The sequence below is a fragment of the Equus caballus genome, chromosome 13 (assembly GCF_041296265.1).
Source record: "Equus caballus isolate H_3958 breed thoroughbred chromosome 13, TB-T2T, whole genome shotgun sequence".
In the NCBI taxonomy this organism is placed as follows: domain Eukaryota; kingdom Metazoa; phylum Chordata; class Mammalia; order Perissodactyla; family Equidae; genus Equus; species Equus caballus.
In genome coordinates, this window is record NC_091696.1 from 44,838,126 (window position 1) to 44,865,108 (window position 26,983).

At 48.1% G+C, this 26,983-nt stretch overlaps 1 protein-coding gene across 13 annotated transcripts in view; it reads right to left on the reverse strand.

The window, feature by feature from the left end:
* Nucleotides 1-26,983, reverse strand: part of CLEC16A (C-type lectin domain containing 16A) — a 200,216-nt gene that overhangs the window by 125,214 nt on the left and 48,019 nt on the right. For 7 of the 13 annotated variants that reach the window (XM_001490219.7, XM_070231014.1, XM_070231022.1 and 4 more), the window contains 3 exons: nt 23,135-23,318; nt 10,845-10,974; nt 6,881-6,981 (listed from right to left, as the gene is read on the reverse strand). In XM_001490219.7, coding sequence (XP_001490269.3) covers nt 6,881-6,981; nt 10,845-10,974; nt 23,135-23,318 — 415 coding nt within the window. Of the gene's footprint in view, nt 1-6,880; nt 6,982-10,844; nt 10,975-23,086; nt 23,319-26,983 lie in introns of all 13 variants that reach the window. The other 6 variants (XM_070231013.1, XM_070231020.1, XM_005598915.4 and 3 more) reach the window with 1 other exon arrangement.

Genomic DNA, 26,983 nt, shown 5'->3' on the forward strand with positions numbered 1-26,983 from the left:
CAGGAGTAAATTCACCATCATCTACCTGATCTACACAGTCTTTTGGAATCAAAGGAGATTTTAGACCAAACAAACGGTCACGTACAAAAGAAGGCAAACGCACGTAAGCTACATATACGACATAACACTTTCCTGCTTGAGTGCCTTCAGAGCTCCCCCTGCATCAGAATACAGTCAAAGCTCCTGACCGCCATGGGTTCCCGCTCACTGGCCATGCTGCCTCCCCTCCCACCATTCGCGCCTCGAACCCTCCACAGCAGCCACATTCGCCTCTGTGAAAGTATTTGTTTGGTTCACCACTGTATTCTCAATATTAATCACAGTGCCTGGCATCTAACAAGGGCGTCAGAAGCATTTGTTAGAATGTGAATAAATAACTAAACGAACAGCATTACAGGAAATGGAAGAAGGATTTAAATTCCCTCGAATATACAGTTCCACTCCTTTCAGAAGAAATCCCCAAGAAAGAGAGGTAGGCTCCTTCGGCAGGACCTCAGGACGGTGGGCACTCTGGGCTGCAGCAGTGGACGAAGGAGGCAGGGCAGCGTGCGTGTGCAAACCACGACTTCTACACTCCCCAGTGCAGGTCGAGGTTCCAGGAAGGAAACCTGTCGGGAAAGCCAGCCACCTGAAAGACAAGGAGTTCACCCATGGGCCCCTTGGCCCTCAGGAGCCTGGCAGGCAACTCCACCCCCTAGACAGTACATTCCATGCTGACGCCCTGAGCACAGGCTACCAAGAAGAGAGCGGCCTAGGGGAGCGGCCACACGACCGAGAGGCAATTGGTCAGCACACTGTGGCTGGGTGCTGACTGGGCACTAAGCTGGGTACTGCAGGGGCCACCAGGAGAGGCTGGGGGCTGACCAGGCGCTAAGCTGGGTATTGCAGGGGCACCGGGAGAGGCTGGGGGCTGACCACGCACTAAGCTGGGTAGTGCACAGGCACCGGGAGAGGCTGGGGGCTGAACACTCACTAAGCTGGGTACTGCACGGCCACCGGGAGAGACATGGTCTCCACCTTTAGAGACTGGACAGTCCAGAATGGGAGAGAAAATAGAGAAAGAAAAAGAGGAATAAAAAAGTGTCATGGGAACTTCATGGAAATTAAAAACAGCTGCTCTTCAAAAGACATTGTTAAGCAAATGAAAAGATAAGCCACAGATTGGAAGGAAATCTCTGCTAAACTCATCTGATAAAGCATCTGTATCAGGACTTGTATCGAGAATATATAAAGAGCTCTCAAAACTCAGCAACAAGAAAACGGGCAATCCATTAAAAAATGGGCAAAGGATTTGAAATGATATTTCACCAAAGAAGATATGGAGATAGCAGATGAAGCACTTAAAAAGATACTCAGTATCATTAGTTATTAGGGAAATAGAAATTAAAATCACAATAAGACACCACTACATGCCTATTAGAACAGCTAAAATTAAAAAGGCAGCCATACCAACTACTGGCAAGGCTGTGAAGACACGAACTCTTGCACACTGGTGTGGGATGTAAACTATGCAGCCACTTTGGAAAACAGGTTGGCAGTTTTTCTTAAAAACAAACAAACTTACACACCTATCATATGATTCAGTCATCCCATTGCTCAGTATTTACTCAAGAGAAAAGGAAATATATGTCCAAAAAAGACTTGTACATAAATGTTCGTGGTAGCTTTATTTTTAATGGCCAAAACAACCCCAATGTCCTTTAAGAAATGAATGGATACACCAATTGTGGTACATTCATACAATGGAATACTATTCAACAATAAGAAGAAATGAACTACTGATACACACAACAACATGGATGATCTCAACATAATTACGCAGATTGAAAGAAAACATACCAAAAAAAGAATATATATTGCATGCTTTTATTTATGTAAAATTCTAGAAAATGGAAATAGCTATAGTGACAGGGAGCAGTTCAGTGTTGCTTGGGGAGAGGGGAGGAAGAGAGGGGTGAGAGAGGGGCAGGAGGAAGTGTTTGGGGTGACGGATCTGTACGCTGTCTTGATTGTAGTGATGGTTTCATGGGTGTACACATATGTCATTAAATTGTGCAGCATAGGAGAATGACCCTGAGAGAGAGGAAACAAAGGTGGTGAGCCCAGTGATTGCTCCAGCTCACTGTCTGTAAAGAGTTTCCAGGCCTCAGCATGGAGAGAAAAAACCCAAACCAAGCCCACGGTCTCTCTGAGATGAGAAGAGAGAGGCTGAGTGGCTAGAATTGACAGGAGAGAGTATTAGAGGGGAAGGAGTTGCAGAGAGAGCTGCAGAGGGTCCCTTTTGAGGCTTCAGCTAAGTTCTGCTCTGTGCATGCATGTGAGGGAAAGGGAAAGACCCACAGGATGGAACTGATGGAACCATCCCTGGGGCTCACGCAGGGCTGAGGAGAGTTCACGTTCCCAATGGCAGTGCAGAAAGACCGCCTAACCACGGCTCATCCAGTAGAGTCCTCGGAAGCGGATTGCCTCGGCAGCAGGGCCAAGTGGGCCTGAGACTGAAGGCTGTTCTGGACTAGCACCAACAAAGCTCAAAAGTAAGCCTCGAAAAGGATCAAACTGATTTCCAGTAACTTAACCATGTTCCAGGAAAAAGCCCAAAAATACGGAAAGGAAAAAAAATTCAGCATCCAACAATGTAAAATTTACAGTAACCATCAACCAATCAAAAATTACCAGGAATGCAAAAAAAAAAAAAAAAAAAAGGAAAACATGATCCAAAAACAACCAGAAGAAAAATCAATGATAGAAACATAGCTAGAAATTATACAGATGAGAAAACAGACAAGAAGAAATCAGAAGGAAAATTATAAAATATTTTAAATAAAAGTAAAACCACACATATCGAAATTTATTGCATGCAGCTAAAGCAGTGCTTAGAGGAAAATTTACAATACTAAATTCTTATTTTATAAAAGAATAAAACTTTAAAACTCAGTGACTGGTATGGGGAGGGTATGACTGAAAAGGAAGAGCATGAGGCAATTTTTTTGGTTGCTGGAACTGTAACACATCTTGATTAAGGTGGTGTTAACACAAATCCATACATGTGCTAAAATTCATAGAACTACATACAAAAAGAGTTAATTTTACTGAATGTTAACTAAAAAGAAAAATAAGCTGATTGGCTCAAAAAAAAAATCAATGATCTAAACTTCTGTCTTAAGAAACTATAAAAAGAACAGTAACAAATCTGAAGCAGCTAAAGATAAATGAAGATAAGAACAGAAATTAATGAAATATAAATCAGAAAAACAATGCAGGAAAATCAAGGAAGCTGACAGAAAGTTCTTTGACAGTATCAATAAAATTAATATGAAATAGGGGCTGGCCCCATTGCCGAGTGGTTAAGTTTGCGCGCTCCGCTGCAGGTGGCCCAGTGTTTCGTTGGTTTGAATCCTGGGCATGGACATGGCACTGCTCATTAAACCACGCTGAGGCAGCGTCCCACATGCCACAACCAGAAGGACCCACAACTAAGAATATACAACTATGTACTGGGGGGCTTTGGGGAGAAAAAGGAAAAAAATAAAATCTTTAAAAAAAAAAAATTAATATGAAATTGATAAATCTTTAGCTAAACTAATCAGGAAAAAAACCCGAAGACCTAAATTATCAATACCATGAATTAGAAAGGGACATCACTACAGATCCTATAGACATTAGAAAAGATAATAAAGGAATATAAGAAACAAGTTTATGCCAATAAATTCAGCACTTCAGATGAAATGACTAATTCCTTGGAAAAGCCAAGCTACAAAGCCCACTCAGGAAAAAACAGACAAGCTTCAATAGCCCTATATCTACTGAAGAAATCGAGTAGTCAAAACCCTTCCCTCAAAGAAAGCTCCAGGCCCAGATGGCTTCACTGGTGAATTCTATCAAACAGTTGAGGAAGAAATAACACCTGTTCTACAAAAACTCCTCCAGAAAATTCAGGAGAACGGGATACTTCCCAATTCATGCCATGAAGTGAACATAACTCTGAGAGCAAATAAGAGAATTACAAAGAAGATCACAGATTAATATCACTCATGAATGCAGATGCAAAAATCCTTGACAGAACTTTAGCAAATCAAATCGAGCCATGTATGAAATGTGCCTGCCACATTAGGTGGTACTGAGAGTGACTGCCACCTGCAGAGATGAGAGAGAAAATCCTGGAGAAGATGACTTCTGAGTGGACCCTTGACAGGCAAGCAGAATTTCAATAGGTGGTGATGTTGGGGCAGAGAAAATGGCAGGAAAAAACATAAATGAATAACAAGAAGGGGGCAGACAAGCCAGGAAGAGGCAGGCATGCCAGCACCAACCAGGGTGGCTGCCAGGCTCCCAAAGACACTCCTTTCTCAGGGAACACTCCCAGAGACAGAGCTGAGCCCCCTGGGGAGCTGTGCCCTGACCTCCCAGCCATCACTGACTGTCCCAGAGTTGGACACACCACCAAACTGGAGCAATCAGATCTCTCGTCTCAGAATGTGAAACCTGAATGGAGACAGACTCCCAGCCTGCGATCTGCTGGGGCCAAATCAGGATCCACCTTGAGGGAAGTCCCTGGAGCTGGTTGGTTCCTGCCCTGCCCTTGGCTTTCCAGCAACTTCCTGGATCCTGTGAGCTGCCCCAGGGGCCTTCCTATAGACTTTCCCTTTTAGTCAAGTTAATGAAAGGTGGTTTCTGTTGCTTGCAACCAAAAGAACTTTAAAGAGCTCAGTGGGTACCATGATAGCAACCACACGTTCATCCCTATGAAAGAGTTCTATCACTACATAAAAATGTGAACGCCTGGGCCAGAGCCCAGCGTCTATGAAGGGAAGGCAGGAGAATCAGATGGAGCTGGAATGGCAGGTGCAATCTGGACACTCAAAATGACAGGTACAGGAGGGTGGAGTTCGAGGGAAGGAAGAAGGCACCAGAGGTTCCTGAACAGGGGAGGACACGGTCCACAGAGGATGGCCTGGCAGTGCTATGGAGGACGGGTTATAAAACGGCATGTGTCCGACCCCTCGGGGAGGCTGTGATGACAGCCACCGGAAGGACGTGCCCAGATCTCACATCTCAGATGTGCTCTCACGCCTTTGTTCTCGCCCCCAGCACCTACTGAGAGCCAGGCGCTGAGCTGGACCCAGGTAAACTCTGCTGATCAGACAGGCTGAAGAGGGAGAAGTGACAAACTTGATGACTAAATGCTGGGATCAAAGGAGGGAAGGAGCTAAAGGTCATGGCAGTTTCAACCTTGGTTGGCAATTTCAACTGACCCAGAAATGGCAGAAGTGTGACCAGGTCCGGGTATATTTCTGGGGGATGAGTGTAGTTTACACAGACTGTTTCAAGGTGCTGCTGAAACTCCCAGGGAGGAGTCTCCAGCATGCAACGGCCGGAGTTCAGACTGCAGGGCCAAAACGAGGAGGGAACACAAGGGGGGCCGGGCGATCCACGGGTGGGAGTGAGTCAGTCTCACAGCATTCTGTTTCCTCCCCGTAACTGAGGGCTCCTGCGTGCTGGGCACCCAGCCAGGAGCTGGACAGGATCGCAGAAGCCCTGCAGTGGACGAGACTGTGGAGGGAAGCGTCAGCAGGATTCGGAGCCTGCTACGCTTCTCAGGCTGAGAAGTCTCAGGCTGGATCCACAGACTCGCTGTGAGCGCCATGACTCACGCATGAGAAGAGCCGTCATGGTCGGTGCCTTCTACAGTAGGAAAAGCCTGGAAATAGCCTCAGTGTCATTCAATCAGGGGATGGCAGAGTCAACAATGGCATAGACACACGATTAAAAAGAACAAGGCAGTCCTACAGGGATGGGAAATGACATGCTAATACGTGATGACGTGAGAAAAACAAGGTGCAGAGCAGACAAGCAGCACCTCCATTTCTGTTTGGGGGGCAGTTGCAGAACTAAAACCACACGTGCTCGTACTTTGCTCTGCATGGATGCCTTTAAAAAGACACAAGAAGCTGGTAGCATGAACCCCCTCTGAAGAAGAGTCGGAAGAGAAAGGTGGGAAGGCAGGCTTTTTCACTATATATTCTTTTGCCACTAGTCAACTTACTGATCACAATTAATGATTTAAGAATAAAGAAATACTTCATTATGTTGAGTGCTTTTTAAATGTCTCTAGCCATACGCTGTCTTAGTAAAACCCACCTCCACCCACCTCCCAAGAAGCTTAAGAAAAACCTACGAAAACGTCACTTTGATGCAAACCTTCATCTGGGCCAAGCCCAGCTCTCGGCAGGGCCAGAACGAACATTCTTGATTGCTTCTTCGAAGAGCTTCCGACATGGAGGTTTCAGAACTGGCCCGTGTGAAGCCAGGTGGGGCGCAGGCCAGCGGCTGCTCCCAGTGAGGAAGTGAATGAATGAATCCTAATCGCGTCTGTCAACTCCGCGGAGGCTGACGCTGACCACTCAGCCCCAACAGGGGAAGCAGCGAACCACACCTTTCTTCAGAAAGGAAACCTACGCTTCCACACAATCCACCCAGAGTCTATTTTAGTTCTGAGCCCAGATCAAGAACATCAACTCTTATAAATAGCAAAACCAAGATTACAATTTGACTGATTTCGGTTCTGATGTTAGGAAAGAGGTCGGCTGCTAAGTCAGTTGTAAAGCGAGGGGTCGAAAGGAAACCACAGTGTGAAGACAAGTCACATTGGGTTAGTCAACAGTTGAACCCTTTTCCCCCCATGTTGCCTGACTAACCAATTCCTGTGGCTTTAGTTTGTAGAAAAGCACCTGAGAAGTTCTAACAAGGCTGAAGAGAAGTTTTGTGGGAGTCCGCCGAAAGCAGAAAGGCAATTCCTCAAGGAAGGCAGCTTTCCTTTTTCCCTGCGCGGAGCAGAGGGGTGGGCTGCCCGGCAGGCGGGCGGGCGCGGCACGCAGCTCACCTTTGTTGTGAGACATGGCGTAGAGGAGGCAGAGCACGAAGAGCGCGTGGTAGTCGTCGTCCGGGCTGTCCAGGGCATGGTACACCATATCCAGGAAAGGTCTGGAAAAGAGGAGGGGCATGCCTGAGCCTCGTGGTGCACACGGTGAACACCTCACTGCTCCCACCTGCATGTGGGATGCAAGCGGCCTCTGCTCTTATAGCTCTGCCACCAGCATGCAGCGAGACCTGTGTGCCCAGTCCAGCACCAGGCATTGAGGACACAAAGACAAATGAGGCACAGGCTCTGGCCATGGGAAGCTGCTGTCTCGAGGGGAAAATGACTAGGGAACAGACCACCTTATCACTCAACGATTGGTCACCAGCTGTCCCAGACATGGGGGATAAATGATACAAAGTGCCTGCTCCTGTGGCACTCCCACGCCCGTGGGCAGAGAGCGCACAGACAGACCACATCATCACTTCCAACAGTGACAGGAGAATGGAAACAGGGTCACGTGACAGACATCAGGACCAGACAGGGCACCACCAAATCCCAACAACTTCAGAATGTGGGCCTGGAGCCAGACCACCTACGTTCAAATTCTGATTCTATCTCCGCTGAGTGGCAAACCCGTGGGTAAGTTACCTGAAATCTGTCCATGTCCCCATCTGTAAGATGAGGATTAAACCCGTACAGGGTTATTGTGAGGATTCAGGCGAAATGATGACTAAAAAGGCATTTAACAGAGGGCCAGGCATATAGTGGAAATGCTAGTCCACGGAGCTGCTATCTGATTTCTGTATCAAATGTTCCAAGGGCACCTCTCCGGGATCTCACTTTGGCAGGTCCTGGCCCAGCAATGCCTTGGGCCGACTTTCCCTCACTGCTAAGAACTGATATGAGGTCTCCCACCTCTGATACTTGGTGGGTGAGATCTACAGAATGGCTGCAAGTATCACAAACTGCACACTCCAAATGCTGCCCTCCCAGGTGCAGGGCCTGGCCCGGAAAGTCTTCAGCACAAGGATAACAGAACACGCGCAGATCTGGCCTGGAGGCAGGAGGCTCTGGTCCAGTGACCATCTATGGCAGCCCCTCTGGACGTCAGGCTGAAGCCAAGAGAGCAGAGCGCCTCGATACGTCACCAAGGGCACACTTAGCCCCTGGAAGGACACACAACTGCTGTCAATATGAGTGGTCCGGAGGACTGAAATGGTGTGGCAGAGGAACAGGGAGACTAGTCACTGCATAAGCTTGCACAGTGTTTTGAATTTTGGACTCCATAAAAGTACCAACGATTCAAAATATTAAATTGAGAAATGCAAAAGAGAAAGTAGTGAAAATGTACTTGTCATAACATTTCAAATAAACACGTGACACACAGAAATTAAAGGAAGAAACTTAGAGGGGATGTTTACATTCGGGCTCTGTTTCTCCTGAGCCCCAGATGCTCTTGGCCCCGAATTGGGCATCACCTTTCAGATGCGTGAATAGTTTTGCTGTATGTCGATTTGGGTTTTTGTAAGGCCCCAGGGATAATACGTGCAAACTGAAGAGCAGGATAAAGTACAAAATGTTTTCTTGTAAACCAGCTGCTTGGAATTTGGATCGTATTTTCATTTGGGAATAATATGAATAACCAAACGCCCAGTGGCCGAGGGAGGGCTGGGTGGATGCACCATCTTTTATGAGATGAGGTATTAGGAAGCCATTAGCATTTTGTTTACTCAGAGTACAATAAAGTGAAAAAGATGCTTGGGATTTGACAATAGAAGAAGAAGAAGAAGAAGTAACGGGCGTGGGATAGTATAAATTATTGGGGAGGAGGAGGGTAGAATTCCCACTAAATTGGCATCTAAAGATGACTGGCAGGAAATAACCAAAACGTTAGTAACAGCTGCCTCTGAACGCTAGCACCATAGAGACTTTTTTTCCTCCTTTATACTTTTCAAGGTTTTTTTACATTTTCTGAACGTGTACGACTTTTATAATTTTTTTAAGAAAAGAATGAGCGCTCTGAATGGCTTTTAGTTTCTTAGGCCTACGTTTATCCACGGACGCAGATGCAGCCCCTCACGGACAGTGACTCTAAGAACAGTCCGTTTTGTGCTGTGCTGTTTCTTTGGCCAAGTGGACCGATGTCAGGATGCAATTCATTTCAAGGAGAACAAACTGCCCGCTGCCCTTACCCTCAGTGCCAGGAACTGGGAGGACAAAAGTCCAAGGTGGTATTTCTGACAAGCAACAAGTCAACACCTTTGCAAGGAGAAGGCAACTCCTCCACCTGGGCCAGGTCTCCTTGGCATTCGGTCTTTGAGCTCTGGCCCAAAGTTACAGGGTGACAAGCCTGCGTGTGACCCAACTCAAGGCACCAGGATCAGCTTCCATTACAGCCACATGGTAGAAGATGCCAGTTAGTCATCGAAAGTTAAGAAACAATCTCAACCAAAGTTAAGAAAACCCCTCTCTTCACTAAAATTCAGGGGAAAAAAAAAAAAAGAAGCCTCAACCCCAAGATTCAAAGATAACATTCTGGTCTGTTCACCTTTATTTGACAATACGTGGGTATTTTTTTTTTTTCCTGTGGCAAAGCTACCATATTACAACACTGTGTAAAATAGGTGCTCTGTCTCCATTTATTAGATCCCAAAAAACTGAACACACCATGACAGTATTCAGCGAAGAGCAGCAGCCAACATTCTAGGAAGCAGATGCATCCACATGTGCTTAAGCAGCCCCCACGGCTCATCATTTGTAGTTTCCCCAATTATTCACATTCTAACTAATGCTGTGCCAAGGGGTTGTTTTCCCCTCTCTTTCTGTGTTTAGAATGATTTCCTTCATTTTCAGAGCTTCAGGAGTTACAATTTTGGTGCCAAGCACAATCGAAAAGGTCTTTGTAACTTACAAGTATAGCCCACATGACACTCCCATGTTTTTTATTTAACCACAATTAATAGTGGCTCCCTTGTGCATCTGATAAAAATTAATACTGTCTGTTAGATAGTTGAAACATTTGCCAAGCAGAGATAAACAAGATGTGGAGGAAAAAATTGGTGTGTTTCCACTTTGCACTTGAAATTGGATTAATAACGGGATGGGGTGTGTGTGTATTTCAGCCACCCCACCCTGAGGTCCAGGAGGTGAATGTCCTGGAGGCTGACAGAGAAACCAGCCTGCTGTGCATTTATTAACACCAAGGCATGATTAGGAAGTGACCGCAGGGGTCTGTGCAGGGGGCCACTTGATAAGGAAATAATGCTGAAAGGAAGAAGCTCTCCCAACAGCTCACTGCACACTTGGGGAGCGGCCTTCCCCTCAGTGCTACTCTGGAAGGGGTGGTGCTACACCAAGGTTCCAGGACATGTGGCATCTCGAAAGTGTAAGAGGATGGAGCTTCGGCAGGCTGTCACTGAAATCAACCATTGGGCAAAAAGCCGAAAGCGGACAGCAGCTTTGAGTCAAGCAGCTGAGTCACAGGGGCAGGCCCTACAGACAGTGGTGTTGGTGGCGGCAAATGAATGAGACAGGGAGATCCAAACGCTGCTCCCAGGGGGGTGCTTCCTGGGAGGACAGAGCAGTGCCAGGAGTGGTTGCAAGGCGGCCCACACCCTTTAAGATGGGACCCAGCACCGAAGTGCTTGAGGGCAGTGGCACCATGTCTGAGTCAGTCTCTTTCCAAGGGGTGAGAACTAGTGTCGAGTGCCAGCTCTGTCCCTGTGGCCTCTCAGGAAGGGCCAGAGTGGTGGCCAGGGGCTGGAGAGGCAGAGAATGGTAGGATGGCTCAGCCAAGAGGCAGAAGCCATTTGGGTGGCAGGCAGAGGCCCTGGGTTAGCCTTAGCAGCACCCGGCCAAGGCACCCACCCTCACATTTGAGACCTTCTCACCCAGAGACTGAGCAGCAGCCTGCAGCCTGCCGGGCTGGCTCTGGGCGGCCCCCCGCAGCCCTAGCGCGAGCACAGAGGCGGGCCTCCAGCGGTACCTGCTCCACTGCACGCTCTCCAAGCCCGTGGCGGCGCTCTTCTCCTCGTCCGTTGTGTTCTGCTCCTGCACGGAGGTGCTGGCCGCCAGCTCCGGGAGCTTGCTGCGCTCCATGATCACCATCTCTATCTCTGGAAACCAGTACAAGGACGGGGATGAGCCCAGACAGCTTCCCAGACCTGGATTTACAGACATACTCATGCTCGAGACGAAGCCCGAGGAAACTGCCCTGAACACGTCAAGCAAACGCTCGACAGGTGACAGGAGCACTCTGTCCTGGGAACACGCTGGGGAGAAATAAGACGGAGGCCAGAACCTCTCTTTCCTCTCATCTGGGCAACGCCAGGAAACAGGGCCCTGACTTCCACAAGAAAGCACAAATTGCCATCATTTATTTCATGATTTTTTTAAGAGGCATTTATTTTACTTTATTGATACCACACTTCCTTCCCAAAGGAGTTGAGGAGTGTAGAAGCAATGATGTGTGGTTAATAAAACATAACCGAATTCACTGAAAATATGCTGAAACTGTTTACATTTCAGAAAAGGCTTTGCCATGAGCGAAGCCTTTTGTTTTCTCTTGCCACTTATTATTTGCGGAAGGCAGAGAGAGGTTAGGGACCTTGTTTTATTTTTCCCGATTAAATAAGGGCACCTTGTAGCAAGCAACTTAAGCATGGTGTGTATTTCTATTCTTCAGGAAAAGGTATGACCCAGTAAAGGAAGCATCAGAGATGGAAAGTGGTTGTGCTGTAAGGCGTGCCTGTCAGAGTTCTTTGACGTGCGGGTATGGACCTCCCAATATTTAGTTCTTGGAACCCAAAGTTCAAGTCATTTCCTCCATCTTTGGGAGACATAATGAGGGGAAAAAAGATGATGAGATGTGAACCCGTATCTCTGTTTCCAGAAGGCTGGGCGCATACCTGGGGCTGCGCCAGCCGCTGCCATTGTCTTCCCTGGGACTCACGCAGGGCCTCCCCCCAGGCCTCTGTTGCCTTTCTTGCCCCTCATGTTCGGCCTCCACATAGACCCAAGTGATTTTAAGTGGGAATTAGCTAGAGTCATCCTTCTGTTCAAAATTCCCCACCGCTTTCCCAGCACGCTCGGGACAAAATCCAAACACCTTCCATGGTGTCAAGGCCTTCCATGGCCTGGCCGCCCTCCACGGCTGACCTCACCGCCTGGCCCTCTCCACCCCATGCCACTCCAGCTGTGCTCAGCTTCTTTCTCGCACTTCTTTGATCGGCCCAAGCTTGTTTCTGTCCCAGGATTTTTACACATTTGTCTCCTCTGCCTAGAATGCTCTCAGCCCAGGTTTTCCCACCCAGGCATGGCTCAATCACGTCACCCAAGGCTCAGCTCAAATGCCACCCCACCGGAGACACCCTCTTCTCGGACACCCTCTCCACTGTTTCGTTAAGGAAACTCCATACTTATTCAGATTTCCTTAGTTTTCTCCTAATATCCTGTTTCTGTTCCAGGCTCCCATCTAGGATACCATGTTATGTCTAATCACCTTGTCTCCTAGGCTCCTCTGGGCTGTGACAGTTTCTCAGACTTGCCTTGCTTTTGATGACCTCACACTTTGAGGAGAACTGATCAGGTATTTTGAGGAATGTCGATCAGTCTGGGTTTGTCTGATATTTTTCCGATAATTAGACTGGGGTTCTGGGAGGAAGGGCACAGAGGGGAAGCGCCCTTCTCATCACGTCATATCAAGGGGACAGGCTGTCTACCTGACTTCTGACTGCTGAAGTTAATCTGCATCTCTTGGTCAGGTTTCTGCCCTGGAGAGTTAACCTTTCCTCCTTTCCTTCCATGCTCTTTGGAAGCAAGTCATTAAGCGCAGCCCCCACTTAAGGAGTGGGGAGTTATGTTCCGCCTCCTTGAGAGGAAGCAGCGACATACAGCATTTGGAATTCTGCCGTAGAGTGGGTCAAGTGAGTCAATTCGCAGAGAACTTCTAAGTCAACAGTCGTCCACTGGCACCTGGACCAGGCTGAGAGCAGAGGGGGCAGACTGCTGGCTGAGAACGGTCACTCTTCCCTGTCCTTGCATCTTCGCCTCCACCAAGCTCCTCAGGTGCCCTCCACGACCCCAGGCTTCTCCACAGTGGGAGCAGACACCTCGGTGGGTATGCAAGATGATTCACTGGGCAGTGCCTTATTTTGAATTATTCTCATCTTTTTAAATACATATATATTTGGGAGATGCATGCTTCAATCATGTATTTATTTGTGTTTACTGATGGGGTGTGCTATCGAAGACATCTGAGACTACCAAGTGAGACTATGGCGTCAGCCTCTGGCTTTTGCCCTGTGACCTTTGACCTGCCTCCCGCACTGCGGCAAGCTCCCCTTCCTCCCTGCCTGGCTGACATGGCGGGAACTCAGCTTCAAGGACTCCCCAAGGTTGCGGGGCCAAGCCCTAGTGCTTTTAGCTTTTTAATCTCCCTGGACACTATCAGAATTCCGGAGCAGAGGGGAGCTCACAGATAATCTAGTCTAGTGCTCATCAAACTTTGTTAAGCAGTAGAATACTAACTTTGAATGACAACCCCCCAGGGCACACCACCACGGTAAGGGATGAGAGCAGAGCTGCTCCAGGTAAAGGGCAGGTGGGTACCCAAATGTCTCCGACCACAGGTTCCCTCACGCACTCCACAGAGGCCCCTAAAGCTCCTTTCTGGAATTCTGGAGCTTCACACAAAACTGCCTGAAAACCACTGGTTTGGCCCTGGATACTGTCTATCAGGAAACAGAACCCAGAAATGCAGTGACTTTTAATACAGCTAAAAGTAGCAGCGAAAGCCAGGACTGCTCCCCCTCGCCACCTCCCACGTCAGGAGGGAGGTGCAGGACCAGGCCCACAAGGCCTCTCCACGCAGAGCACGGTTCCTGAACTTCGGCTGTGTCACCATGGCCCACGCAGCTGCACCCACTGCCCCCGGCCCCACTCCTCGTCCAGCCAGCACAGTTGTGGGAGGAGCTGCTCCACTTGGATCAGTTTTCTAGAAGAACGCAGAGCAGTTCTTCCAATGCCAAAACTGTTTTTTCCCCCTTCTTTTCAACAATTTTATCCAAACAACTCTTAAAAGTAGTGGTTCTTACCTCGGGTCTGCCAACTCCCTGACACTGTATGCAAAGTGCTACGTGGGCATGAGAGGAGTGGGGAGTAGGTTTTTGGGGAGAGGGTCTCCCCAGATTCTCACCATTCTAAAATGGAATGTACAGCCATCTTTAAAAGAGGATGCCGAAGAGGATTTGACCTTTCCTGGTGATTCGGGGTCAAAGGGAACCCCTCTTTAACGCCACACCAGAACGTCTGACATGGTTCTGCATAGCCTTCCGGGTCCCTATGCCCACATCGCCCTGTTGACACCACACCTGCCCCGGTGCAGCCTAGCTCCCTCCCAGGGTGCATGCACATGCGCCACACTGGGGCGAGCGCATCAGTGGGCTCCTGTGGACACAGATGCCCACTGATGGTCGCTGGGGCCAGGACTCAGGATCCGATGATGAATTCCCAGGGTGGCTCCGTCTGAACCTCAGTTACCATACCATGAGCCCCCACCCCAACCAGGTTTCTATTTTGGGGTCTGAAGGGATTGCAGCACTAATCTAGCCGTTTTACTCAGATGTCACTCATTTGCCGGCCTTCACAATTTCTGCCATGTCTGTGTGTGGCCTGGACTCCTTGTTATTTACTTCATCGTTTTATTTGAACTACCCCACTTTGGTTTTTTTTTTTTTTTTTACTTAAATACATTTTAAAAGGAAACTTGAAATCACTACTCTATGCTTCAATTGAGCAATCCAATTTGCAGGAATTTATCTGGAAATACACCTCCAACAATAGGAAAATGCACATACACCAGGGTATTCACTACAGCGTTATCTGTAATTGCAAAATACTGGAAACTACCTAAATGCCCAAGCGTAAAGACTGGTTGAATAAGCTATGGTACACACAGTGCAACTGTGAAAAGGAATGAGGAAGATTGCTGTGAACAGATATAGAGTGATTTCCGGAGATACTGCTAATAAGCGATGAGAGCAAAGTGCCAAAGAACATACATACAGTGTGCTACCCTGTGTTTAAGACAGAAGGGAAAATAAGAAAACATTCATAAATCTGCTTCTTTTTATAAAAAGAAACACAGGAAGGATATTCTAGAAAATAATCAAGTTGGTTATCTACAAGAGGTGGGGGGAGTGGGATGGAAGAAATATAGGAGGAGAGACACTTCTTTGAACATAACTTTTTGCATGTTTTTGAGTTTGTTAATATTCTGTATATTTTGAAAAAGAAATCATTAAGAATGGGAAGGGAGAACCCTAAACTGGGAGGAAAAAAAAGAACCCAAATTTATTTCAAACGAATAAGAAGATATTCAAATTTGCTTCACCTGAAGGAGGAAAAGAAAGCCAGGCAGGACAGAGTAACCCAAGCAGCTTATGAACACAAGCCTGACTCTCCCCTCTCAGTGTGGGGGCAGGTGAAGCTCTGGGGGTGGGGGGTGGGGGGAGAATTGCAAACAATCCTCAACTCTTTGCTCATTAAACAATAAACAATTCTTAAAGCATTTTAGATGTATTATAGGATTGAGCAGATGAATGTGCTGATGTCTTTGGGAACCAGGGTGTTCACTGTGGAAGAAGAGACACAGAACTCTGGAATGGAGGGAGGCGGGAAAGAGCCCTCTGGGAACTGCCCGGAATTGGAAATATTAGTACAAACTTGTGATTTCTAAAATATGTCTATGCATGTTTGTATGTATGTACATGCGTGCTTGAATAAATGTGTATTTTGTGTATATCCTCGCATGTATTTCCTAGCTCTGTCCATTGAAAGGGGCAAAAAGCAAGACAGCCCAGCAGCAATGAGCACATCCGGTGCTCAGACTGTGGCCTCCAATACCATCGCCTACTGAGAGGAACCAAGGCTTTGCAGAGTAAGAGCTCATCCCAGGGATGGCAGACAGGTACAAGGTGAACCTGGAATACCTTGTTACGCCAGGAAGTAGAAGGACTGCTTGGAAAAAGGATGGGGGGCTTATCACGGCCAGGACCGAGCAGCCAGCTCGAAAAGGCTCCCAAAGGCCAAATCTGGGACAACTTGAGCACTAAATTGCTGAAATACAGTAATAAAATATGAACCAGTAAAAAACTGGAATCCATGAGCCTGTGCCAAGAATAGATAAACAAATAAATGGGGAGAAGGGAGGAATCTTGCTCACAGTGGAATGCCGGGGGCTGACTTTCACACACGAAGGTGCTGACATTGGAAAACCAATGTTTTGCCACCATCCTGACTAGATCCATCAAGAACCATCAATGGGCACCGAGTCTAAGGGGGAATTGTAATGAGGGCAGGATATCTGTATTATCTCCAAGTGCCCCCCAGGGATTGCTGGTGAGTTGCAAAGCAAAGAGAAAGTGATCCTATGGTGGAGAAACTGGGCAATACCTTAACCAGGTGACCAAAATCAACATCACCCACGAGGGACAGAAGGACACGAGGTGCCTCCAGATGACACACCCCGAGAAGGACATGACGTCACCTACACCGTATTCCTGCCAAGAATGCAAAACCTCAGCCTAATCCAAGGAAACATCAAAGACAGAAAGAGAAACATTTTATTAAAACAAAGGAGGGGGAGGTCCTGGATTCTTCAAAAACGTCAATGTTGTAAAGGAGAAAGAAAGGCTGTGGCCGTGTTCCAGAGTAAGGAGGCTCGACAGACATGGCGGCTGAAGGCGGTGCCTGGCCCGAGTGGATCTGGCACTGGAGGGAGGAAATACGCCATGAAGGACATGGTTCGGCCAAAAGATAAACTGAGCGGGGACCACAGAAACCCACTTTGAAGTTGACGACTGTATGGTGGTCATGGAAGAGAATACCCTGTTCTTAGCAAGCGCACGCTGAAGCTTCCAGAAGGGAAGGAGCATGACGGTTCTAGCTTATCCTGAAAAAAAAGTGTGTGTGTGTGTGTGTGTGCACATGCACACGCAGAGAGAGAGAAAATACAAATAAGCAAGCAGATGGTGTATGATATAACATGTTAAAGGTGAAAGTGGGTAAAGGGTAAGCAGGTGTTCTCTTTAGACTATTTTTGTTTTGCCAACTTTTTGTGAATTTGAAAGTATTTTCAAATAAAAAGTTTTTAAAAATTACTACTATAAGCATAAAACCAGTATAAACAGAAAGCAACTGTGAAAAGCACATGACGAATGAACGGGAAGGTGCTGGGCCCGTTGTGTGCGTTGACAAAGGGAAATGAGGGAGATCAGGGACCGTAGAGAGGTGCTGACCCAAGGCTCACCACACATGAGCTGCCCCCAGAGCAAACCACTCAAGGATAATCCTCCCACACGGGCTTTAAGGCCCTCTTTGTCCCACCTAAAACCATCTCCAGACTCCACAGCTGGAGCAAGGCCGATCTGGCGGAATCTCTGCATTTGACAGAAGGGGAAACTGAGGCACAGAGGGATTAGGTGGGGAGCTTCTGCCTCTGGCTGCTGTGGGCTGCTTTCTGGCGCTACCCGTCGGCTGGGTTGTATAAACGAACGCCGGTGTGGTGTTAGTTCCTGTGCCAGGCACCATGGCCCATAATCTAGAAGGCTCCGGCACCCCAGACTGACGGGTGGTATGATCCCATTACAGAGCTGAAGTCTCGAGCCTCCAGGAGTGGAAGAACGCGCTTGTGAGGCTGCAGACCTGGGAGCAAGAATCTAAATCTCCAGCTCCTCTGGCTTCAGCAGGCCATGCCCAGGCCTCCTTGGCCTCTATCACTTCCACGAAAACCGCCAAAGCAGAAGATACGCACACCCATGTCTGTAGCAGCAGTAGTCACAATAGCCAAAAGGTGGAAGCGACCCAAATGTTTGTCAATGGATGAATGAGTAAGCAAAACGTAGTAGATCCAAAAAAAACCCCACCTTAAAAAGGCAGGAAATCCTGCCACAAGCTGCAACATGGAAGAAACTTGAGCACATTGTGCTAAGTAAAATAAGCCAGTCACAAAAGGTGAAATACTATATGATTCCACTTATATGAGGTCCCTGGAGCAGCCAAATTTGGAGAGACAGAAAGTAGAATGGTGGTTGCCAGGGGCTGGGGAGGGGAATGCAGAGTCGTTTAATGGGGATGGAGGCCGTTTGGGAAGATGAACAGAGGTCCGGGGCTGGATGGTGGTGATGGCTGCACAGCAAGGCGAATGTACAGGAGAGGCCTGAGGACCCTCAGGACCCAAGGACGTCAACTTTCACCTCTCAATATGACAACTCTGGCCAAACCCATGCACTTCCCCGATACTCTGACACTCTGATCTTTTAAATAACACCAATAATTCATCAACTTGCCCAGATGATGTACAATCTAATCTGATTAACATTTGGTAAATGAAGTGCTTTTCGGGGAAATGGCAGGCATGACCTCCTGACAGTCTTCGACTTCACAGATGCAAGAATTTTTCCAGTTGCCCTCTGTGTTCTACATTCCAGCAATCACAGCGAGGACAGACAATCAAGAGAGGGGAAGGGAGCATAAGAAGGCCGTGAAAAGAAGGTTAGGGAAGGAGGAGAAAGACGCCCTTGCTGCTAACCCAGGACACAAAGGAAGGACTGCAGGCTCCTGGTGGCTTTGGAGCAGCATTGCAAGGGGCAAACAGCACCTGGCAACCACAGGGTGTGTATGTGCTGAGTATTTGGGGTACCTCCTCCCTTGTTTTCTGTTATCTTTTACTGAATAGCACGAGACTGAATTCAGAATGTTTTTCTGGGAAGTTGCTTTTCAGAGGACTTGTCTAAACTCACCTACGATCCTTCCCTTTATCCCAGTTAAGGCCATTTGGAAAGCTGGCACTCCCACATGTCTCTACAACGGTGGGCCAGCCTACCCATCCTTCTCCTCTCTCCCATCCTGCTGTCTCACTCACTCTCAAACACACACATGCTTGCACGCGCTCACCCACCTCATGTATTCATTATAGAAATTAGCAGAGAAACAGGCCCAACAGAAACTCGCCAGGTGCCCCAGCACAGAGTCCCCTCAACCAAGGACACACGCCCCTTCTCTTCGAGCTCCTCACTCTGCTCTCCTTCTTGGCCAGGGTTCCCACTCAGGGCTCCTGCGTCAAGCACCAAATGCTGAGGCACTGATGCTCTCATTTCTGACGACCTGAGGGCTGGGCATCATGAAGCCCCCTCTACCAGTGGAGAAGCAATGACCTGCCCAGGGTCACAGAGCTGCTCAGGGGCAGCCTTTCAGGCGTCTGAGACTCAGACTTGGACCCCTCAATAGGCAGTCCCTGGCTCATCCCAATCAGGAAACTGCTGGGCCTGGGGTTGCCTCTGGCTTTGCAGGAGGAGCCAGAAATGAGGCCAGGGTTCTATTTCATTTCAGCAGACTTCAAAAGAAGGCCAAGCTGGGGCTCCAGACTCCCAGGCACCCCAGCCCCCAGCTGCCCTGGTAAGTTCAAAGTCAGTGCTGTGGCCTTCACGCCGTGCCCTTGCTGGGATTCCAGGAAAGAGCAGGCTTTGAGGGCCAGGCCGTGGAACGGACACTCTCTTTTTCCATAGGCGAAAAACAAAAGCCCAACTCTAGTTTTCAAACAAGAAGTTCAAAACATTTGTTCTTTGGTCTCAGGTCTGTTTATTAAGCCAGTGCTCTAAGCGAATCCAAAAAGAGAAGACAGTCCTTTCAGGCTGCAGAGCGAGCTACGACAGGGACGGGCATCCGAGTGAAGACTCCTTCGGCCATGGGGCCGGGGGCAGCCCTCTTCCTCTCCTTAGCATTCAATTTCTGCAGACTTAAGGGCCCTGTGATTTTCTTGGTTTCAGAATGAGTTGCCCATCACTCGGGACCTGAGGCAGAGCAATTTCTTTGCAAACTGGGGATGGGAGTGGAGGGTCCCGGGGTGCACACTCATTTCCCACAACTTCCTTGTTGGGGCTTACACATGGAGGAGCTGTGAATTCTGGGTGTTGCACTTGTAGGAAAAACATGTTGATGCCACATTTAAGTCAGGTCAGGGCAAAACTGTGACTTGTGACCACATGCCTTTTCACTCCTGTGCTTTATAGCACCTTGTCAGGTAAAGATTTCACCACTAAGATAGGGATGGCAGGGTACGCAGGGGGGACCTGCTGCCAGCATCTCTTTAGTCAACAGTCACCTGTGCCTGTCTGTTATAGCCAGGCTGTCAACAAGCCCCTAGATCCAGGGACAATGCAAAAAGCTTGCCCAAAAAGAAATAATTTTCAAGGAGAAAATAGCCACATATTCACCTGAAAACAGGAAGGGAGAAGAAGCCCTGAGGGGGATGAGGAGTCCACAGAAACAGTGTGGCTTCCAAGGGGAGCAGCTGCTGTTTCCGCTGGCCCAGCATCCACGAGCCCTTCTTCTGCTGCGCGCACCTCACTGTTGACTGAGGGAGTCACGGGAGTGAAGACATAGGACCCAGGCCTGGCCAATCGGCACAGAACATCCCTCTACAGGTGGACAAGCCAGGCCTGTCAGCACCAACCGGCACGGCCCCCAGACTTCTGCTGCAGCCAGCGGGAAGGAACAGCTCCCTCTCTACTTGGTGGCTAAGTTGGCAGGAAGCAAGCCTGGCGCTGCCAAAGGTCATCTCTGCACCTGGGTCCAGCCCTGACCAAGCCTCCCAGTTACGTGAACAATAATCACCCTTTTTGCTTAAGCCAGTCTGAGTAGAATCTCTAAATCTTGTAAATGCAAGGATCCTAACAAATACTCATTAAGAAAAAAGTCATCATGTGAATGATATTTTCTACATTCATCACTTTCAGATGGGAAAAATGAGGTCCAGAGCTTACGAAGACCATCAAGGCCCACAATAAACCTAGATGTTGGGACAGGACTGCAAGTCAGTCTCCCAGCTCCAAGGCACCTCCCCCATCTACACTGTCCTCCAGCTGGAAACTGAATGAGAAAATATGCCTGACACCCTTCCAAGTCACAGGAATTAACAGCTGTGCGGTTTCACTCAAACACAGATACAATCGAAGGAGAGAACATCCACCAGCCGCACCTCCTAACATGAGACTAACTAAGAGATCAAAGATACAACTCAACAAGCTCCAGAATACACCTGCTGCTGCCTGGTCAGGTGTCTTTCTGCTGGACGGGCCTGTGAAAGTTGTATCTATTTATGGCGAGCTGGGTGCGAAGACAACAGGCCCATCAGATTTTGGAATGACTAATACGAGTTTGAGAAAATAGGAGAGCACCGAAACGCCGAGGGGGTCGTTGAGAGCCACGCTTGACTGAGCTCTGAAGTCAGCGTCAACTGTCCAAGCCAGGCCTCCGGGAAATTCCAGGGCCCTGTCTGGCACAAGCTGGCTGAGTAACCACCTGGAAAACATGTTTTCAGAGGCTGGTGAATAGTTCTCTCCTTGCCCCCTGCACAGGGCTGGTGGGCTCAGTGTGCACGGGGTCCTTACCCAACCCCAACAGGCCGCTGGAATGGCAGGCTTGCCGAGCCACTGAAGCCCCCGTGCGCCAGGACTGGGCCGCCCAGCTGACTCATGTGATTGTGTGTTTGAGGCCCAGCCTGCCCTGTGTCCACACCACGGTTAGTCACGGGCCCAGGCGTGATGAGAGAGCAGCCCTTAAAAGGACTGGAATGAAAGAGGTAGCATCTTTCCAAAACAAAATTGAGGAGAACACAGTGTACAAAATGGGGTAAAGTTGTCCATTTATCCCCCAGTGTGGCTACAGCACAGCTAAACCTAGGGTTTAAGCAGACAACTTTCTTCCAAGTTAAAAAAACCAAAGAACAATCCAAATCAGCAAACAAGGGTGGCTTACCTTGTGCTTGCCCCTCCCCTCCCCCCAAAGTGACAGACGCTGGCGCAAGTTGCCCAAGCCCAAACAGAGTTCCTACCCCAACACTTGCTACACACTTTGAACAGAAATAAAAGCATGCTGGAGACTCTGCCTTAAAAAGAGAGATGGGCGGCACCCAAGAGACGCTGTGGTTACGCTGATCAGACTGCGATCGTGGCATTCCCTGGGAACGGCCAAGACAATCAGAATGGGCCAGCGGGGTGGGGCCGGGGCCCGGTTTTGGCTGCAGAAATGTGGCAAATTCCCAAACACAAATGAGTTGCCAGTCACTGATTTACTGAGCTGCTCTGTTCTCCAGCTCCAGACGCCGTGGACTGGGGGACTCACACAGTCCCAGCGGATGGGCCCGGCTCTGGAGTGGCTGCTGCAGCCCAGGGCCCAGAGGACGCTGACAGGAAGTGCCCCCACACCCCCAGCAGACCACAGGCAGGCACTGAGAGCCGGTGCCTGTCCCAGGAGGGGTGGTGAGAGCTCACCTCCAGCAAGCACAGCCCCTGCCCCATTTCCACCCCATCACTTCCCCCACTCTCAGTGCCCGGGGCTGCAGCCAGACACCCCATCTGTGTGGCTGGGAGCCCGCCCATGACACAAGGAACTGCACAGTTCAAGCATACTTAGTCTCAGAGCAGTCAATGCTCTCCAGATCGAGAAGGTTTTAGCATCTAAATAAGAGGGAAGTAAAGAACAAACCAGAATCATTCCAACAAGGGCAAAAAGAGGGCTGAACGATTCTGCTTACTCAGCACGTATGCACCAAACACAAGTGTACCTCACTCTAGGCAGACGGGACTTTAAAAATCTTAATGTGAGAACCTGGAGGATCACATCTGATTAACTGAATCCCACAAAAGTTATCTTATTAAAAGCACATAATTTCATTAAACAGGGGCCCGTTTTCTTCCTTCAGTGCCCTGGAAATAATGACTTCTGTCAAAAATCGTAATTCCAGGTTATAAGCAATAATAAGAGCAGCAGTAACGATAAAGATGATGGTAATAACACTAGGTGTGACAGTAGCAGCAGGAAACACTTATCACATAGGCCAGGCACTGTTCTGAGCACGTTACGTGTATTTATCCATTTAATTCTTATAATAACAAAGTAGATACTATTCGTTACCCTCTTTTTACAGATGGGGAAACTGAGGCATGGGATTAAGAGTAAAGAACCTTGCTCCAGGTCACCCATCCAATGAGGGTGGGTCTTGCACCCATCTGCCATGGCTGCCTCTGAATGGCTGGTTGTATAGAATTAGGTACACTGGTGTCGGTGATGAACAGAAGCACCCGCTGACACACAAGGGGGACCAGACACAAGTGACAGCCTGGCTCGCAGCGCGGGCGGCAGGGCAGCGTTCGCAGGCGCACTCACCTTCGCTCTCCCCACTCGTCTTGATGCCTTTTGAACCACCCTCTGTACCTTTAGCCTTCTCGGCGTCTTCTTGGGCATCCTCGGCGGGCCCTTTCTCCTCATCTTCTTCCTCCCCAACGTTTTTGTAGTTGGGTCTCTTTTGCACTCGCCTCTTGCCCTTGTGCTTGTTCATCTCAAGGGACCGCTCCAGCGTCTCGGTGGGTTTAATGAAGCACCGAATGCTGGGCTTGGCCTAGACAAGTGGAACCAAGACAAAAGATGGAATTGAACCCTGGGATCTCACTGGATCCTAGCAAGCTGCCTGAGACTTTCTCCCCCAGGACATTAATTTCCAGAACAACAAACGCTACCTCCTAGTTGATTATTATGACTATTATCAACATCATCATTATTAAATAACCAAAACAATAGCACCAGCTACCATTTATCGCCCACCATCCTGGTCAGAAACTCTGCACTTGACCTACTGACCTACACCAGCTCTGCGCCTCCCAGGGATCAGTCATTTGCACAAGAAAAACATTCCCGGTTAACACTTTATGGTACAAGCATACCTCATTTTACTACGCTCTGCTTTACTGCGCTTCACAGATACTGCGGTTTTTACAAATTGAAGGTTTGTGGCAACCCTGCATCCAGCAAGTCGACTGGCACCATTTTTCCAATAGCATTTGCTTACTTCGTGTCTCTGTGTCACATTTTGGTAATTCTCGCAATACTTCAAACTTTTCATTATTATTCTGTTTTTTATGGTGATCTGTGATCTTTGATGTTACCATTGTAATTGCTTTGGGGCGCCACGAACCGCACTCATGTAAGACAGCAAACAGGTGATTAACGTGTGTGTTCTGACTGCTCCCCTACCTGGCCGTTCCCCCGTCTCTCTCCCTCTCCTCCGGGCTCCCGAGTCCCTGAGACACAATACTATCGAAATTAGGCCCATTAATAAGCCTCCAGTGGCCTCCAAGTGTTCAAGTGAAAGGAAGAGCACATGCCTCTCACTTCACATCAGAAGCTACAAATGATTAAGCTCAGTGAGGAAGGCACGTCAAAGGCCAAGACAGGCTGAAAGTTAGGCCTCTTGCGCCAGTTACCCAAGCTGTGAACGCAAAGGAAAAGTTCTTGAAGGAAATTAAAAGTGCTACTTGAGTGAACACATGAAGGATAAGAAAAACAGCCTTACTGCTGATATGGAGACAGTTTTAGTGCTCTGGATGGAAGATCAAAACAACCACAGCATCCCCTTAAGCCAAAGCCTGGTCCAGAGCAAGGCCCTGACTCTCTCCAGGTCTGTGAAGCCTGAGAAGTAGAGCCTGAAGACGTGACTGAACTACTATAATCCCATGACAAAAACCTTAATGGACAAGGAGTTACTGCTTAAGGATGAGCAAAGAACGCGGTTTCTTGAGATGGAAACTACTCCTGGTGAAGATGCTGAGAAGACTGTTGAAATGACAATGAAGAATTTAGAATGGGACATAAACTTAGCTGCTAAAGCAGACGCAGGGTTCCAGAGGACTGACTCCGATTTTGAAAGAAGTTCTCCTGTGGGTAAAATGCTCTCAAACACCATCGCATGCTACAGAGAAATCATTTGTGAAAAGAAGAGTCGGCTGGTGCGGCAAACTTCATTGTTGTCTTATTCTAAGAAACTGCCACAGCCGCCCCCCCCTTCAGCAACCACCACCCTGAGGAGTGAGCAGCCACCAACACCGAGGCAAGACCTTCCACCAGCAAAAGGATTCTAACTCGCTGAAGGCTCAGATGGTCAGCACTTTTTACCAATAAAGTATTTTTTTGGGGTGGGGGTGGGGGAGGAAGATTGTCCCTGAGCTAACATCTGTGCCAATCTTCCTCTATTTTATGTGGGACGCCACCACAGCACGGCTTGACAAGCAGTGCTAGGTCCATGCATGGGATCTGAACCCATGAACCCTGGGATGCCAAAGCAGAGTGCATGAACTTAACCACTACACCACCAGGCCAGGCCCAATAAAGTATTTTTTAATTAAGGTATGTACATTGTTGTCTTAGACATAATGCTATTGCATACTTAATAGACTACAGTATAGTGTAAACTTAACTTTTATATACACTGGGAACCAAAACAATTTGTGTGTCTCGCTTTACTGCGATATTCGCTTTATCACGGGGGTCTGGAACTGAACCCGCAATATCGCCGAGGTGTGCCTGTACTCCGAGTGTGCCAGATGCTACTCTAAGGGCTCTGACTATATTATCTCACGTAAACTCTACAACAACCCCACCAGATGGTACTGTTGTTATCCTCATTTTACAAACAAGGAAACTGAGGGTCAGAGACTTTAAGTGTCCTGCCCAAGGTCACACAGCCAGGAGGCAGCAGAGTGGGGATTCAAACCTATACACTATCTGCACAGTTTATGTCTTAACTACAGCACACTGATGTTCTTAGTAACTTCTCATTTAGCTGAAATAAATTTATTTTAAAAGAAACTGCATATCACTACAGGAAATAAAACACCAGTATACCTTGCTATGATAAAAATAAATAACAGAAAAGAAAAAGCATGGTGTATTGGATGTGGCCAAGTGCTGGATCTCTCTAGAAGGGGAGCCTGGCAAGTATCAGTGATGAGTTAAAGATCAGCTTGCCGTAGAGGAAGAAGTTTATCCCAGAACAAGTCAGAGGACTTCTAAGAAGTGAAAAGGGGCATGCCACCCGTGGTTCATGTCCCGTATTGTGGAAGACATGGCTGCATCAGTCCTTATAACAACCACGAGACACAGGGATTATCAGTCCCATTTTACAGATGAGAAAATAGAGGCGGAGAAGGGCTAAGTGACTTGCCCAGTGTCACACAGCTGCTGAGCTGCAGAGTTAGAATTTAAATGGAAGCTCGCCCATAGCTCAAGATCTTCCTAAAATAATAGGGTTTCACCAGTCGCCCAAATTCAGTTCCATATTTAGCACTCTTTAGAAAGTATTTACATGCCATGGGCCAGGTTAGAAAGGAGCAAAGACAAAAGAAAACTGTCTGATTTGTTTGGGACAGGACTCCGACTGAAGTGTTGTTCTCTTTCCAGGGTCTGGATGATGTTCAGACATCATTTTGTCATCAGAAAAAGCAAACACTTTTAAAGTAAACTTTTCCATTATCTTGATCTGATTTATCCATGTTCTGAATTTACCCGAAACAACCACCAACTGTATTCTTGGGGCCACTGTACCTGGACAATAAGCAGAATGTGCTCAAAGAACACAGATTAATTTAAATAACGCTCAAAACAAAACCTAATTGAAAGCTAAATTAGCATCCAAATCTAAACATTAATTTTTATTTACCCACTTTGGATTATTCATCCACAAAAATGACAGATAAATTGAGACATGATTCTACTGTCCAGGAAACCCAGATAGTGCATTACAGACGCCAACGACCAAGAGCCCAGAGATGGGCGCATTCCCAGCGTGCACGGCTCGACAGACAGCATCCATCAGAGCCCACTTAGGATGCTGTGTGATCAAACGCAGTCCCGGATGCCTCCCTCACCATCTCCTGAAGGACTCGGCCCCAGTAAGTTAGGGCCCCAAGAAGCAGCGACCGCTTCCTCTGATCACCACTTACTCCCAGTGAATTTTAGAGCATGCCATATGCAATCGAAGCTTTCAGAAAGAGAAAACCAACACCAAACAGAACAAAACGTCACCCAGTTGGAAGTTATGAGCAGAAATTCACACGGATGGATGTAGAAACCTCTCCCTGAGCTCTGTAAGGACTCAGCTGTACGGAACAACCGGCAGAACTAAGGGAAGTGAAAGAGGGCACAAGGTCCAGGGCTGGTCAGAACAGTGGGAACCCTAGCTGAACCCTACATGAGCTGTGGGGCCTCTCTGAGCTTCAGGTTCCTCGTCTA